Source organism: Tyto alba, unplaced genomic scaffold (assembly GCF_018691265.1).
Source record: "Tyto alba isolate M040663 unplaced genomic scaffold, T.alba_DEE_v4.0 Super-Scaffold_27, whole genome shotgun sequence".
In the NCBI taxonomy this organism is placed as follows: Eukaryota; Metazoa; Chordata; class Aves; order Strigiformes; family Tytonidae; genus Tyto; species Tyto alba.
The window spans coordinates 5,901,266-5,914,527 of record NW_024881301.1 but is presented as its reverse complement, the minus strand read 5'-3'; the positions used below and the strand labels follow the sequence as shown (position 1 = coordinate 5,914,527).

Sequence of the window (13,262 nt, the reverse complement as noted above, 5' to 3'; positions counted from 1 at the left end):
CAAGCATCTCTTACCTTCAAAACAGTCACTAGCCCATCGTTGCTATTGGGATCAGTCAGGATGGTAAATCGACCTGTCGGGTCTCCTCCGGTCATTCGGTACATTGCATTCCACGCAGGTGTGTGGGGCTGATCTTTGTCTGTCACTGTCAGATTCGCTACGATCACATCCACCCTGTTTTCTGGTACTTCCCCATAGAACTTTAAAAAACAAGAAAACATTTTACCTCGGCTGCAAAAGCACGCAAGAGCCATGCCATATTGAATATTCATCAGCATTAGGGAGCGCATCTCTCTTCACTGGAGCTCTGACAATCTATCTAATGAATAACTAAGGCCAGAAAACTGATGGTTTGATTCCCTTGTCAGCTTTTGCCTTTTGGCCTAAGCAGAATACTGTACACCTAATGGTTCTGTACCTGTTTCAATTCTTCCTGCCAGTACACTATTTAATAAGTAATAAATATTTACTGTCTGTAAATACAATGAGGAAAGTCGGTAACGGTTATGAATATGAGCATCCTTCCATTACTCCTACCCTGTACTTATGTTGTACCATGTCCGAAACCAGGACAACTTACAGTCATGGCAGTGAACTCCGGAGGATTGTCATTGACATCTGTCACAGTGATGACAGCAGTTGCTGTGTTTGAAAGACCATATGTTGGGTTTCCTTCCATGTCCGTAGCTTGAATTATTAATGTATATTGTTGTACTTTCTAAAACACAAAATGACATCAACATAAGTTGTAGGCAAAACTAACATTACCACAGAACAGCAGGGGTTCCCAAAACTGCTCTTCGCTAAGCAGTGGAGCCTATCACACCGTTTATTCTAGTTAGCATCACTTGAAATGACAGGAGCAAAGTTTGTGCCACAGGAATACAGCACTAGGCTGCATCTAGCTATGTTGAACTACTACTTGATATTATTCAAGCATTACTGAGATGAGGACAGACTGCCTGCTTCCTACTCTCAAAAATCAAAACCACTTTATACAGTTAATACTATTATCACAGATTTAACACCACTTTTTGAATGGGGAAAAAAAACAGAGTGCAGTTTATACTAAAACAGGGTAAGTCATCAAAAGCATTTAAGAAAACTGAGCCAAGGTAGGTTTGCTGGCCAAACTGCCACAACTGCCAAGGTTTTGTTTCAGCCAAACCCATGTATAAAACCGCTGTTGCAACGTCTTGCGATCGCTATGGAAACCGAAGATGTCAAGGCTAGCAGAGACGAGTAAGGGCACTGGGAGAAAGTGGGGAGTGAACCACCACACGGTCTATTTCCATAAATGTTAAACACCCCGGCCGAAGATGGCCGCCACCGCCTCCTTCACTGCGCCCCCCCCCCGCCGCCGCGCGTGCCACCGCTAACGGCCCTCCCCGCGTGCCACCGCTAACGGCTCGCCCCGCGCCAGGCGCTCCGCTCTCCCCTCACGGCTGGAGCGGGGCCAGCGCTCCCTCCAGCACATGAAACGCCCAACGGAGACCTGACCTCCAGCTGGACAGCTGCTTAAAACAAAGTCGACAAGGTTGTATTAGGGAAGGAAAAAAAAAAAAAAAAAAAAAAAAAAAGATGTTTTTTGTGTAGAGTTGCTGAAAAGCTGATTTTAACTCGTTGACAGTTTCTACCATGAAATGCAAACATTGTGCATGTTTTTTCATTTACCAGTTCAGTTTCCCAGCTCGGAGAGAGCTAGGTGTTATCATTCAGTTCACTCCAAAAGAAAATGCACAAACAGAAGGAGTTGTTATTACTTTGGAATATCACTTTCATGAATGGTTTACTAACACTGGCAAAAACCTTCTGGAACATAAAAATATTTAAAGAAAAGTCTATTTTTTTTTCCACTTGGTACCTTATTTTCTCCCACTACTTCAAGACTGGGGTATATGACAGATTACTTCTCATGGAAACAGTTTACAAAAAGGGACTATGAATATTGGTACAAAAAATAAGCAAGGACAATTCCACTAATAATATCTAACTTTCTTTCAAATTTTGGCCAGGCATGATGACAGACATTAGAGATTTAATGGTTATGCACACTTCCAAGAAGCAAATATGAGTCACTGAATAAAAAAAAAAAGTTTTTTGAAATAAGCTGTGTGAATCTTTATCTCCCACTGAATGTAATTTATGCTCATGTCCTCTTTCACAAAAAAACCCCTTACACACTCCAAATGTGTATTACTATCTATGCACCCCACGACGGTTCTTTAAAAAGCAAATCTAATATTGTTTATGTAGAAATGCAGTATATATGTTAAATAGTGCACAAATACATGTAAGAATTCTAGCTTGGAAAATATACTTGCAAAGTGACCTTCAAAAGGCTTAAATAAACATCCTAAAGGTTTCCTTCACGACACCGTCAAGAAAAGCAGTCACAAGGGAATCAAAGAAATATTTTTACCTCTTTCATCCAGGAAAAAATATACTTTACTTATTGTGAGGCAATAAAATCTAGAGCAGTATTGAAGCCAATCTTGCAGCCAGATGATTCTATGTTATTGAAACAGCAGGTGCTTCTGATTCATCTGGGTCTTAACACATTGATTCCAAGAAGCAAATTTCATTAAGGAAACTCCATTATTATTACACGGAGACTCAACTTCCGTACAATATTCTTATTTAATTCCAACTGAAGCAGTGCACTAGAAACTTCCCTCCCAAAAGTGCCCCAAAAGACAGAACACATTTTGGTTTTTTGTTGGTTGGTTTGTTTTTCCCCCTTCTCAGCACTCGCATACAGATCAACTGTGGGGAATGAAATTTTAGAAATCAACAAGCATACAAGTTTCCAAGCATGGGGAAATTGGGGGAGGTGGCTCTTCCCTTTTTACTGCAGGTTGAGAAGCAGCCAGGAATAAGCCATGGAGCATGTGTCAGCTGCCTGCACGGAGACTTTGCAGCAACATATCTGAACACGAACCAGCAGCTTCAAGAAAGAATACAGACCTCATCAGGTCACATATTTCCACTTCAGCACAGGCCAAATAAAAGAGCACTTCACTGAGTTAACCTCACGTGAAGAAGGAATGTCAGTGTGTAAATTTAAGCACCCTGCCTGACTTCTTCGGCTCCTTCTGCAGGAAGGCAGATGTTTTAATGCTGAAGTGAATTCCACAGCAATAGTGGAAAAAGTAAGAACAGCTGGATCTCATGAAACAGCATCTTTTGGGATAGCAAGTGAAAGGCTTATTCTGCTGTTAGCCGAGTCCCCTTACCTAACCAATTCTCCTCCTCTGCATGTTAGCACAGATAATGCATTGTGCATGTTAACATAAAATATTAGTAGATGAGGAATGCTATCAGAGGCACCACTGGTTTTTTTTGAATGACAATGGGGTTTTTTTTGAGAAAATGGCAGAACGGCAGAGGTGGGTAGCCCAGCTGAGGTTCGTGGACAACAAGGAGCCTTGTGCAACAGGGCACTCCCTAGCCCACTGTCAGAAGACCTGCTCAATTTATATCTGGCTTTCTAGACTCCCGGTCGTTTTAATTTAATTGACTTCCACAAAATGACTCAGGAAATGAAGGAAGCAAAGCAATGGCTTGGGAAGGAAACCATTTTATCTCATATTAGTCTAATTTAATATTTGAATGATTTAACATTAATCATTAATATTCAAGATGTGCAAGAAATGTTTATAAATACTCATTTGGGTATCAGTACAGTGATCCATCAGAAAAACTGATGACGAACGACAAGGATTCTCCAACTCATAATGCAAGGGTCTAAGCTCTGGGTTAAATCACTCTAGTACAGTCACTAAGTAATAAAACTCAGAGGTATCGCTATGTCCTCCTGAAATTTCACCTGTCAAAGAAGACGAGGGGTTTTTAAAAACAAGGGCAAAGCTGCCCATCATTCTTTTAATTTCATAGGGCAATACTGTAAAGTTCAGAGTTCTCCTTTCATCAAATCCATCCTCTTCAAACCCAACTTAAATAGAATGTTAATAAAAATTTAAAAATTAATTGCAATATCTAAGTCTGTTTAGCTTTTCAAATCTTCTGATTGCCCCTTTCAAACTGAAATGCATCAGAATAATAATAATCAACCCACAGCATCAGAAAGTCATTTTGTTCTCTGTTTTAAAGAAGTATAAGCAAACTGCTAAAAGCTGAACAGCAAATCCAGTTAAAAAGACCCCTTCAGATTTAATGAGCTAAAATGAGGTTAGTGAAACAGAAGTTGAAACAACATGTGTTGAAAAGAGATTTGTTTGGATTTTATAGTTTGTTTATAAAATAATGCTTATCTCTTGTGAAGTTTTCAAGTGGTTCAAAAGCAGTTAGTCCATGTGACAGATCTGCAGCTGGGAGGGAAATATTTTTATTCCCACCTCACAGATGGGTGAACCAGAGCAGAGGATCTGGCACCCTCCTTCTCTGGTGGTGGGCACAGTGACGAACTGTCTAGACAGAACAGGACTTGCCCACCATGTGGCAGGGAATTAAGTGACAGTCAGAATTTTTTTTTTTAAGTAGTATTATTTTTTAACAAAGATTTTGAATGCGTGGCCAGGCCTTGAGACAAGTCTCTACCTATGTAGTTTCCAATACTGACTGGTTTATTTCTCAGAAATGTGCTTTTCAAATTTTGAAATCGGTAATATTTTTCCTGCTTTATTTTAACAAGCAAAACTCGGATCGGGGAATTATCACCAATTTAGCAACACATCATCAAGAAGATTTCAAATATTTACAACCTCTCTGTGAAGAGCAAGGAAGAGGACAGAGGGAGGGCAGAAACTCTTCTGGAGCTTCTAAAATAAATGGGTGAAGAGAGGGAGAAAGTTCAGACTGGAGAGGGGGAGAAGTATTTGTGAGTTACGAGTGAAAATGTGCATCTTCACAATATTAAGTGCGACACAGCCTATGGGATTAAGATCTGCCGTACCTCTCTGTCAAGCCCAGCTGCTACGGTGATAATGTCACCAGTCTCATTGTTGATTGTAAACATGTTTGGAGAGGGGCTGCTCGGGGCCTGTGACAAGATTCTGTATCTCAGCATCCCATTCTGTGCATTGGGATCATCAGCATCGATGGCAGTAACAGTCATCACGTAGGTTCCTAGCAGCAGGATAAATAATTGATGTTATATAAACAGTTTACTTGGATTACACAAGATCACTTACAAGCCATGGTCAAAGCATGTATTTCTTTTGGTAAACTCTGCACATTCCTTCTCTTACTTAAAACAAACTGGTTAAACCCAAGAGTCACCAACAGAGTAATTAAAATACATAAGAGGAGATAAAAATACTTGGTGTTTATAAAATATCAGATTTGCTTATAACTGAAGAAGCTCCATAAACAATGAAATCCTACAATTCTGCCATAAATAACATTTCTGTAACAACAGAGCTTCTCAAGTTTAGATAAAAACTTTATCAATTGGGCCAAAGGAAATATACTTAACGTTCAGAATTGCACATACTGATAGTGATTGAAAATCAGTGTAAATAATACTCTTTCAAAGGTCTTTGAGACGCATCTCAAATGCCAAGTCAACACTGCAAAGCGAGAAAATACATTTCTTGTGCTAACCTTTCTAAAAAATTCATTTTGCACTACTGACAAATTAAGCAAGTGGTTTCAGCCATAGTGCAAACTTTAGTCTGAGCTAATTAGAATTTTAATAAGATGTGAACACCATTTAGGGTTTTGTCGAGAATTCAAATGAAACTGTTTGATTTCAAATCCCAGTATTTCCAAAGCCTCTGAGATTCAGAACTAGAACTGGATCTGCTGATATTTCAGAAGTCTCTTATACCCCAAGCTGTCAACTAAATGAACATCAATGGCTATCATGAACATAACTAAGAACTGGAACCTAAAAGTCATATTCTTCAAGACTTCTCTGTTTTAGTTTACGTACATATACATTCTTCTTCTGAAAATTAATCCTAGCATGCTGAAAAGTGAATTAAAAATAAGGTGAAATAATAAGACAGTATCTGAGATTGTGCTCATCACACAAAGACGCCTTTGAAACTATTACAAGCTCTGAATGCACCCTCTTCATCACCTTCAAAACGTTACTGCATACTGTCCCCCCCACTTTGAAAGTCCATGTATTACCTGGCTTTGATCCTTCAGGGACTGTCCCATTCCAAACCTGGTGTAAGAATTCAGGTCTATTGTCATTCATATCAATGACATTAATAACAATGTCAATAGGATTTTCCACCTGGTTTCCATTTACATCCACTGCGTGCGCTCTCAGCTGCAAAAATCATTAAAAGTATTAGAATTTGTACAACATACAAGCACAAATAGATACAACAATAACAGTGACAGGAAGTTTCAGGCCATTTTTAGCTCAGTGTATTTGGTTATCTGCCACTGCTCCCTCATATCGACCTTTTAAGCTTTCAGGTTGCTAATGGAACTGCTGTTCAGACTTCTAAACTATTCTAAGTTGCAGGCTTGCTTCTTTGATTTGCTGAAAATTAATTTGAATCATGTAATTTTGATTAATACCAATGCCTACTGCCACACAGAATTCTGTTTTTAATAATGACTGTTAGAAGACAGACTCTAGGAATATGCAATTTATATTAAACAACTGGACTAAATGGACTAAAGAGTCCATAAGGAATGAACACTGGCATCACTTCCAAAATTCTTTACTGATACTACATATATTGAATAGACATGAATGCATACAAAAAGCATATGGAATACATTGTGTTACCCAGAACACAAAGATAGGGTTTGTGATAAATCACTGACAGTAATCACACTGAAATTCCAGGCTAAAATTAAGCTAAAGTTTATGGACGGAGTTTCAAAGATACTGAGACACTTTTAATTTAATTTAATTTAAAATTTAATGCCCTGATTGTCAAAAAAGGCTGAGTAACTACCTTTGACAGTCAGGTTTACCTAAATCATCTTAAATTGGACAGACAAAAAAAAAAAGGAACACAGTACATTCTGAAAATGTAAACCTATGTGTTCAGGCCAGAGCCTGGCGGTTGCCAGGCAGAAGAGTAACTTTCTCCTGCAGCGCTTCTGCTGAAGTTCATTACATACCCCCCCATCTTCTGGCTACAAACCTACTAGAAAGGAGCAAGAGGGCATTAGCAACTCACTACTCTGGAAATTACTCATGCAAATGTAAATTCCTAAGTCATTAAATCTTGAATTGCCAATGCCAATTTCTCAGTAAAAATCTTATGGAGGCCGGAGCTGCTGGTCCTGTTAGAGTCATTTCCCCACTTTCCGCCCCCCCAATGCCGCCTCTGTTCGGGAGCCGCGCTCTAAGGTGCTTCCCAGAGTGTGAGGTAAGGAGTGTTTTAATTCCCAACACAACATGCTGAAAACTCTCTCTAGGAGCTGAGCGACTTCTGTAACTACTTCAGTGTTGGTCTCAAAAGCAGAGACAACTGTAGTTCATAGCCTGGTTCCCCCCTTCCTTTAAACCTTCCTTTTCCACTAATACTGGAATCTGTGGTCTACTTTGTCAATTTCTTTAGAGCAAAGAATATCATTTTCATAAGCTGACAGATCTAATTTACAATTCCATTAAAATGCTTAGATTTGCCCCTGAAAATGAAAATTGGTAGGTTATTCTTCCCATCCATTTCTCAAATCACAGCTGCTGCAATTCTAATAGCAGTCATGTCCTAATTTAAGTTGCTGAATTAAAAGTAAACTTTTGAAAAATATACAATACAGTGGAGACTGTGATCAATGGCCTGTATTTGAAATATAAGCTACATTAACCATTTTTCAATCTTTCAAAATTACTTTATCTAAATACATTTAATTACTGTTTACATATGTTAATGTATTTAAGCTGCTTAAACACAGTAAGAGTTAGCCTTAGTAAGTGCAATAAATACAAATCTGTTACAAACTCTTCAAATCATATCTCATAGAAAACTAAATGCTGTCTGCTCAAGTCATGTCTGAAGCAGATGTTAATCTTCAATTTGATAATCTGACTTATGGTAAATTAAACTCTTACATGAAAGGAAGCAATCTGCTCCCGGTCTAAAGGCTTTGTCACAGACAGCTGTCCTGAGATGGGGTTGATGATGAAGATGCCTGTTGGAGGTTGGTCAGCTCCTGGGCCAGTCACACTGTACCGTAGCGAGAGGCTTTTATCACGATCGGACCTAATCTGTGTGTCAGAAAAGATAATGGTTACATTAGCTACAAACCACCAGTGGATGGGACTGCTGCTGAGACAAGCAGCAGCTCTTTTTTATTTTTCTGTTTTTTTCTATCTTTAAGCTAAACTTGTAAAAATAGTTATTCTGGAAATGATGTAAAGTTAGTATAAAGCTTGAAGTTTTCAACTGCACTCTTTGTCAGAAAGCTGTTCAGTGATTTTTCAGGAACATAAAAATATCCCTGCTTATTTCTCATAATAGGATGAATTACATTAAAACAAAACAATTAAGTATTCTTACCTTAAACAGAATTGTTTAGATCCTAGAGAAAACATACACGATCACATAACTAAGTAAGAAATAAAAAGTCTTTTTTTTTTTTTCCCTTTGTCCTCTATATTCCCAGGCCAAAGCTACACACTCTTCTGCTACTGGCAGTAGCCCTTTAGAACTCATCGTTGTTGTTTAAAGACTGAACTTTGGTCTCATCTTCCCAGGAAAAACTTGAAGGGCACTGCAACTGTGAGGAGCCGGTGAATCACCAGCACGTGCATCCACAGAACAAAGCAAAACCATACCCTATCAACTTGGGCTCATGCTCTACCAAGTTCCAACAGACTGACCGTGACCACCCAGTAGCATGGCTGGAAGCCCTCTCCTTGCTGGGGTGCTGGCAGTGGCCATGTCCGTGCTGCAGAGTCCTGTGGTGTGTCCTCACCCCATCAGACCCAGTTTCCTTGTGCCTCCCGGTGCGCCCCTCCTCCTGCTCACCCCCACACCCTTCCCCAGGTGGAAAACCCCAATGCACGAGACTGGAGATCTCCTGAACCACCCCAGATCCTCCTTAACTGCTTAAGGAAGTCACCACAGCACTGACCACCCAAACCAAGGTCACCTTCCACCAGTACAGGAGCACAGGGACAACCTAAAAAAACCCTAGTAAATGCAGCCCAGCCTACTATGTAGGGGCAGCAACAGAAACCAGCCCAAAAGACTCTGGTAAACATCTGGACAATGAATAAGACATCATTTACACAAAATCTCTTTGAGAGCTCTCCGAGGGACACTGAAACCACATTTCTATTAACTTCCTTACCCTAACTAATTCCTGAGGAAAAGGTCCTCTGGAATTTTCTGGGAGGTTGATTGGAGGAATAACCCAGTCTCTCTTCTGCCTCTTCAGAGGGCTGCTGTGCTTGTATTGTTGCCATGGGAATATGATGTCTTCAATTCTCTTTTGGTCCTTTCCCAGGTACAAGATAAAATTAAGCACATGTTAAAAGGAGAATTACTAGCAGACATTATAAAGTAACTCAGGTACAATTACATAACTGACTGAAAGGCTGTCTTGCCTCTGTGTTCACAGAACTGTTTTAATTGTATTCACGGTGCAGTGTGAATATAACCAATATTATTTACAACCGCACTGCAAAATTTTTAAGAACTTCTTTTTTCCTTATTCAAGGTGGAAGAGAAATGGAATTATAAACCTTTTATAGCATGGCGCTACTGTGTAAACTATACTGCACTTTCTGAAAAGTAGTTAATATTTTGCAGAATTTAATAGTATGCCTTTATGTATTTCTCATTAGTAAGAACTTCAGTTCAGGTAATGTGCTACTGTACATTAAATTTAGATCTGGGTGTGCTAAAATATAATTTGAGTTCCAAGAGAAGTTTAATACATACTGGTAAGGAATGTCTCAAATATTTATGACCCTATTAAATCCCATAGAATTAATGCTGTAATTATTTTAAACCTATGTCAGCCATGATGGATGCAGTAGATGACCCACTTTACACATTGGGAATTAATCTCTGCTGGGTGTCAACACTCTCTTCCTATTCCCTTCTGTATCTGAAGTCATTTCATCCTTTGGATGCCAGCACACATATAGTCATGCTAGCTTGCTTAAGGGTGGGGACAGGGCGACAAAAATGTCTTCCAAATATTTTAGTTTTGTTTAGTTTGTTGTTTTTTTTTTTTTTTTTTTTTTTTTCCCCTTATCTAATGTGCCACAGAGTAAAACCAGATGCCCAGCTGAAGGCCAGATTCCACTACTCTACGTTTTGCTGATGGTAAAGGTGCCTGAACTGGATCTCTGGCAAGAACAGTGCATGCCCTGGCATATCAAGGCATCTGCTCTTTTACTAGAATTTTACAGACAAAATGACAGTATTTCCTTTGTTAAAAACATGCCTTAGCAGATTTAAAACAATCATCAAATAAGCAAACAAAAAGCATAGGATTACAGAGTTTTGGTCTCCTGTGAGTTCTCAGGAAAAACGTCTCGCATAACCACACTGTCTATTTTGACATTACGCTTAAATCTTTAATGCGTACCTATTACAGGTATGTTAATGTATGAATAAATTTTGCTCTTTATTTGTAAACTAAGCACTTTACAACAGAAGGTAAGAAACATGAGTCAGCAAGTATTATAACAGAAAAAGGTACTAGACCTAATACTGTTTTCCTAATGAAAATGTATTGTTATTTGTATATTCCTAGGTCTGATTTTTGTTATAGTACGTGGTTTATCCTATGGCTGCTTCCAGCAGAGGGAGACTATCCTCCTTACCAACTAGTGCTAGAATCATGAATAATTTACAATCTCCAATTTGATTATGAAGGGACAAGACAAAGCCAATATTCCCTGCCAGAAATGCTTTCCTACTACTGCTGTAAATCTGCAGCTCCCATCTAATAAACGTGACTGATGCATTCTAGCACAGATTTGTTTATTTTGTGGTTATATTTAACTGCTTGAATAAATACTGTAATACTTCCAAGCAATTTAAAATAAATGACCGTGTCCAACTTAAATTCAGGTATAAATCTCAAACTATACAAACAAAAAGCTCAAACATAAATGAATCCTACACACTTAAAAAGGCATGTCTTTCCATGCCTTAGCAAAGCTACAGCATAACAGACTATAAGAAAGTTCTTTCTAAAGCTCCAGCTTTGCACGCACTCCGTGCCCATTAATAAACTGCCTCATGGAGAGGTACATAACAGACAGAATCAAATCCCCATTTTTCAGCCTGTTCGCGGACATAGGTTTGTACAGGTTGCATTTAGTCATTGTTTTACCTTTTCTGAAGCTCCTGCAAAGGCTGGTTCAGGGGTTAGCTTCACTCTCATTTGCCATTCTTCCTGGGTTTCCTTGTCTTGAGCAGACACGACGAACTCTGTAGGCTCTGCTGAAAGTTGAAAGCTTCGCTCTGCATAGACCACACCATCTTCACCTACCCTGAAGTCTTCTGGATCACTGCTTCCAAAGTGTATTTTTTTGTTTCCATCACAGCTTTGAAACCTCACTGTAAGACAGACACAAAATAAAGAACAAAAAATGAAAAAGCAGCCCACCTGAACTCAGCATGACATATATTAAGAAAAAATATTCAAAAGTAGAAGGACTTAACTTGTTGCTGCTATTATCACATGCAATTATGAGTTCAGTCCTGTACTTTAGGGGTCAGTCCACATAATTAGTATCTTTCTGTAGACTGCTAGGAAGAGTTTTTAACCCTAGACTGCCTCTCTCTCAAAGACCTACTCCCCAGCAAGAAAACCATTTCCCTCCATGTCCTACACTGTTTTTCAGTTGGTTTCTAGTGGAATGGCTACAAGGATTTACACCTCAAGCCTCACAAAGATCCAGTCAAGTCAACTAATTAAGAATATTCAACAAATTTAATTATGCTGCAACCATAATCGCGAACGCAACTGTGCTTCCAGCGCCTTCTCTGCCAACGAGGGTAAGGCAGAAATCCAGAAGTCCATTAAGATATTAACTTCTGTGCCCAGCTCAGCCTGTGATTCAGCTGTATCATCTCAGGTAGGTCACTTATGAGCTCTCACTTATGAGGATGAGTTCCCTCATCCCTCATCTACAAGACAGAGGCAGCAGTAAATAATTAGCTCACAGAGAAAATCTAAGTTAAAGATATCACTTTTTTTTTGTTTGTTTGTTTGTGGTTTTGTTGTTGTTTTCTTGTGTTTTTGTTGTTGTTGTTGTTGTTGTTGTTGTTGTTGTTGTTTAAGCTGTTTCATGTACCACACATGTCCATTCATCTACTTCGGAGTTACCCATGCTTGTTTAATTTCCCCCCTCCTTCCTTTTGTTCTGTCTGAAAGATGCACACTGGAACAAGAAGTCAGTAAAATCATTTGTATAGATAATGATGTGAAGTGCACAAAACCAAACTGATAACAGGTTGCTGCTTTCTTTATCCAATTGCTTTCACTACCACTTATCTTCTGGGTTACTGAAAATAACAGTAGGTAAAAAATAAAAAAGTATGCTTTTATAACCGATGATCGTTCTTTAATGTTTCCAAAGCATTATGAAAAATTTTGATTGTATGGGCAATAGAAGTGCAAAACATCATTACGAAGGTTGTGCTGAAATACACATAGTGAAGATTAAGATGAAATGAGGCTTTATGCCTCATTTCAGTTATTGGACTTTTTATATTGTGGTAAACCATGCACAAACTATTTAGCTTCAAAACCTAAAGGTCCTCTCAAGAAAAATAACTACTAAATGTCATGCATCATACATTTTCTTCTGTAATGCGCTGTTTCCAGGAAGGTACTGAGAGGAAGAATTGTACCATTTTGTATTTGAACTTCAAGGACTGAGCTGATGTTCAGATGACACATAAAATTTGTTTCCTTACAGCACCCTTTCAGTTAATCCGGAATCCCTATTTGCCCTCTCCTGACAGAAAAGACTGTACTTTAAAAGGGTCCATCATGTACAAAAATGAGGCAAAGCACAGCACTTCTCCAAATGAATGATGAAAGGTCAACCTTCTTAATACGGATCTTACTGTGCTGGGCAGGGATACTACTCTTTCCAGACAGCTCACAGAATTTGAAGGTCTCCCTCCATGAAACAGGAGCCTCACCTCCGGGAGAAGAGTGCGCCACGTCCACAAAGCTCTGAACCCAGGAAGAACAAATCTGCCTGGGTGATAGGCGGAAACCTCACCACTAAGGATTCTCCTGTGGTCCTCCTTCAGATGTTGCCTCAGGTCTTGCTCATTAGCAGTGAGAGTGCTTCACTGAGATGCTAGTAGATACTCAGCCTCTCGCAGAAGTTTTCACCT

The 13,262-nt window shown here is 39.1% G+C and overlaps 1 protein-coding gene across 1 annotated transcript in view; it reads right to left on the bottom strand.

Moving 5' to 3' along the window:
- Nucleotides 1-13,262, bottom strand: part of CDH2 (cadherin 2) — a 118,340-nt gene that overhangs the window by 26,848 nt on the left and 78,230 nt on the right. Inside the window, exons 3-9 of the mRNA XM_042798014.1 lie at nucleotides 11,239-11,465; nucleotides 9,238-9,384; nucleotides 7,994-8,149; nucleotides 6,100-6,244; nucleotides 4,916-5,088; nucleotides 581-718; nucleotides 15-200 (exon numbers count right to left, since the gene is read on the bottom strand). Coding sequence (XP_042653948.1) covers nucleotides 15-200; nucleotides 581-718; nucleotides 4,916-5,088; nucleotides 6,100-6,244; nucleotides 7,994-8,149; nucleotides 9,238-9,384; nucleotides 11,239-11,465 — 1,172 coding nt within the window. The remainder of the gene's footprint in view (nucleotides 1-14; nucleotides 201-580; nucleotides 719-4,915; nucleotides 5,089-6,099; nucleotides 6,245-7,993; nucleotides 8,150-9,237; nucleotides 9,385-11,238; nucleotides 11,466-13,262) is intronic.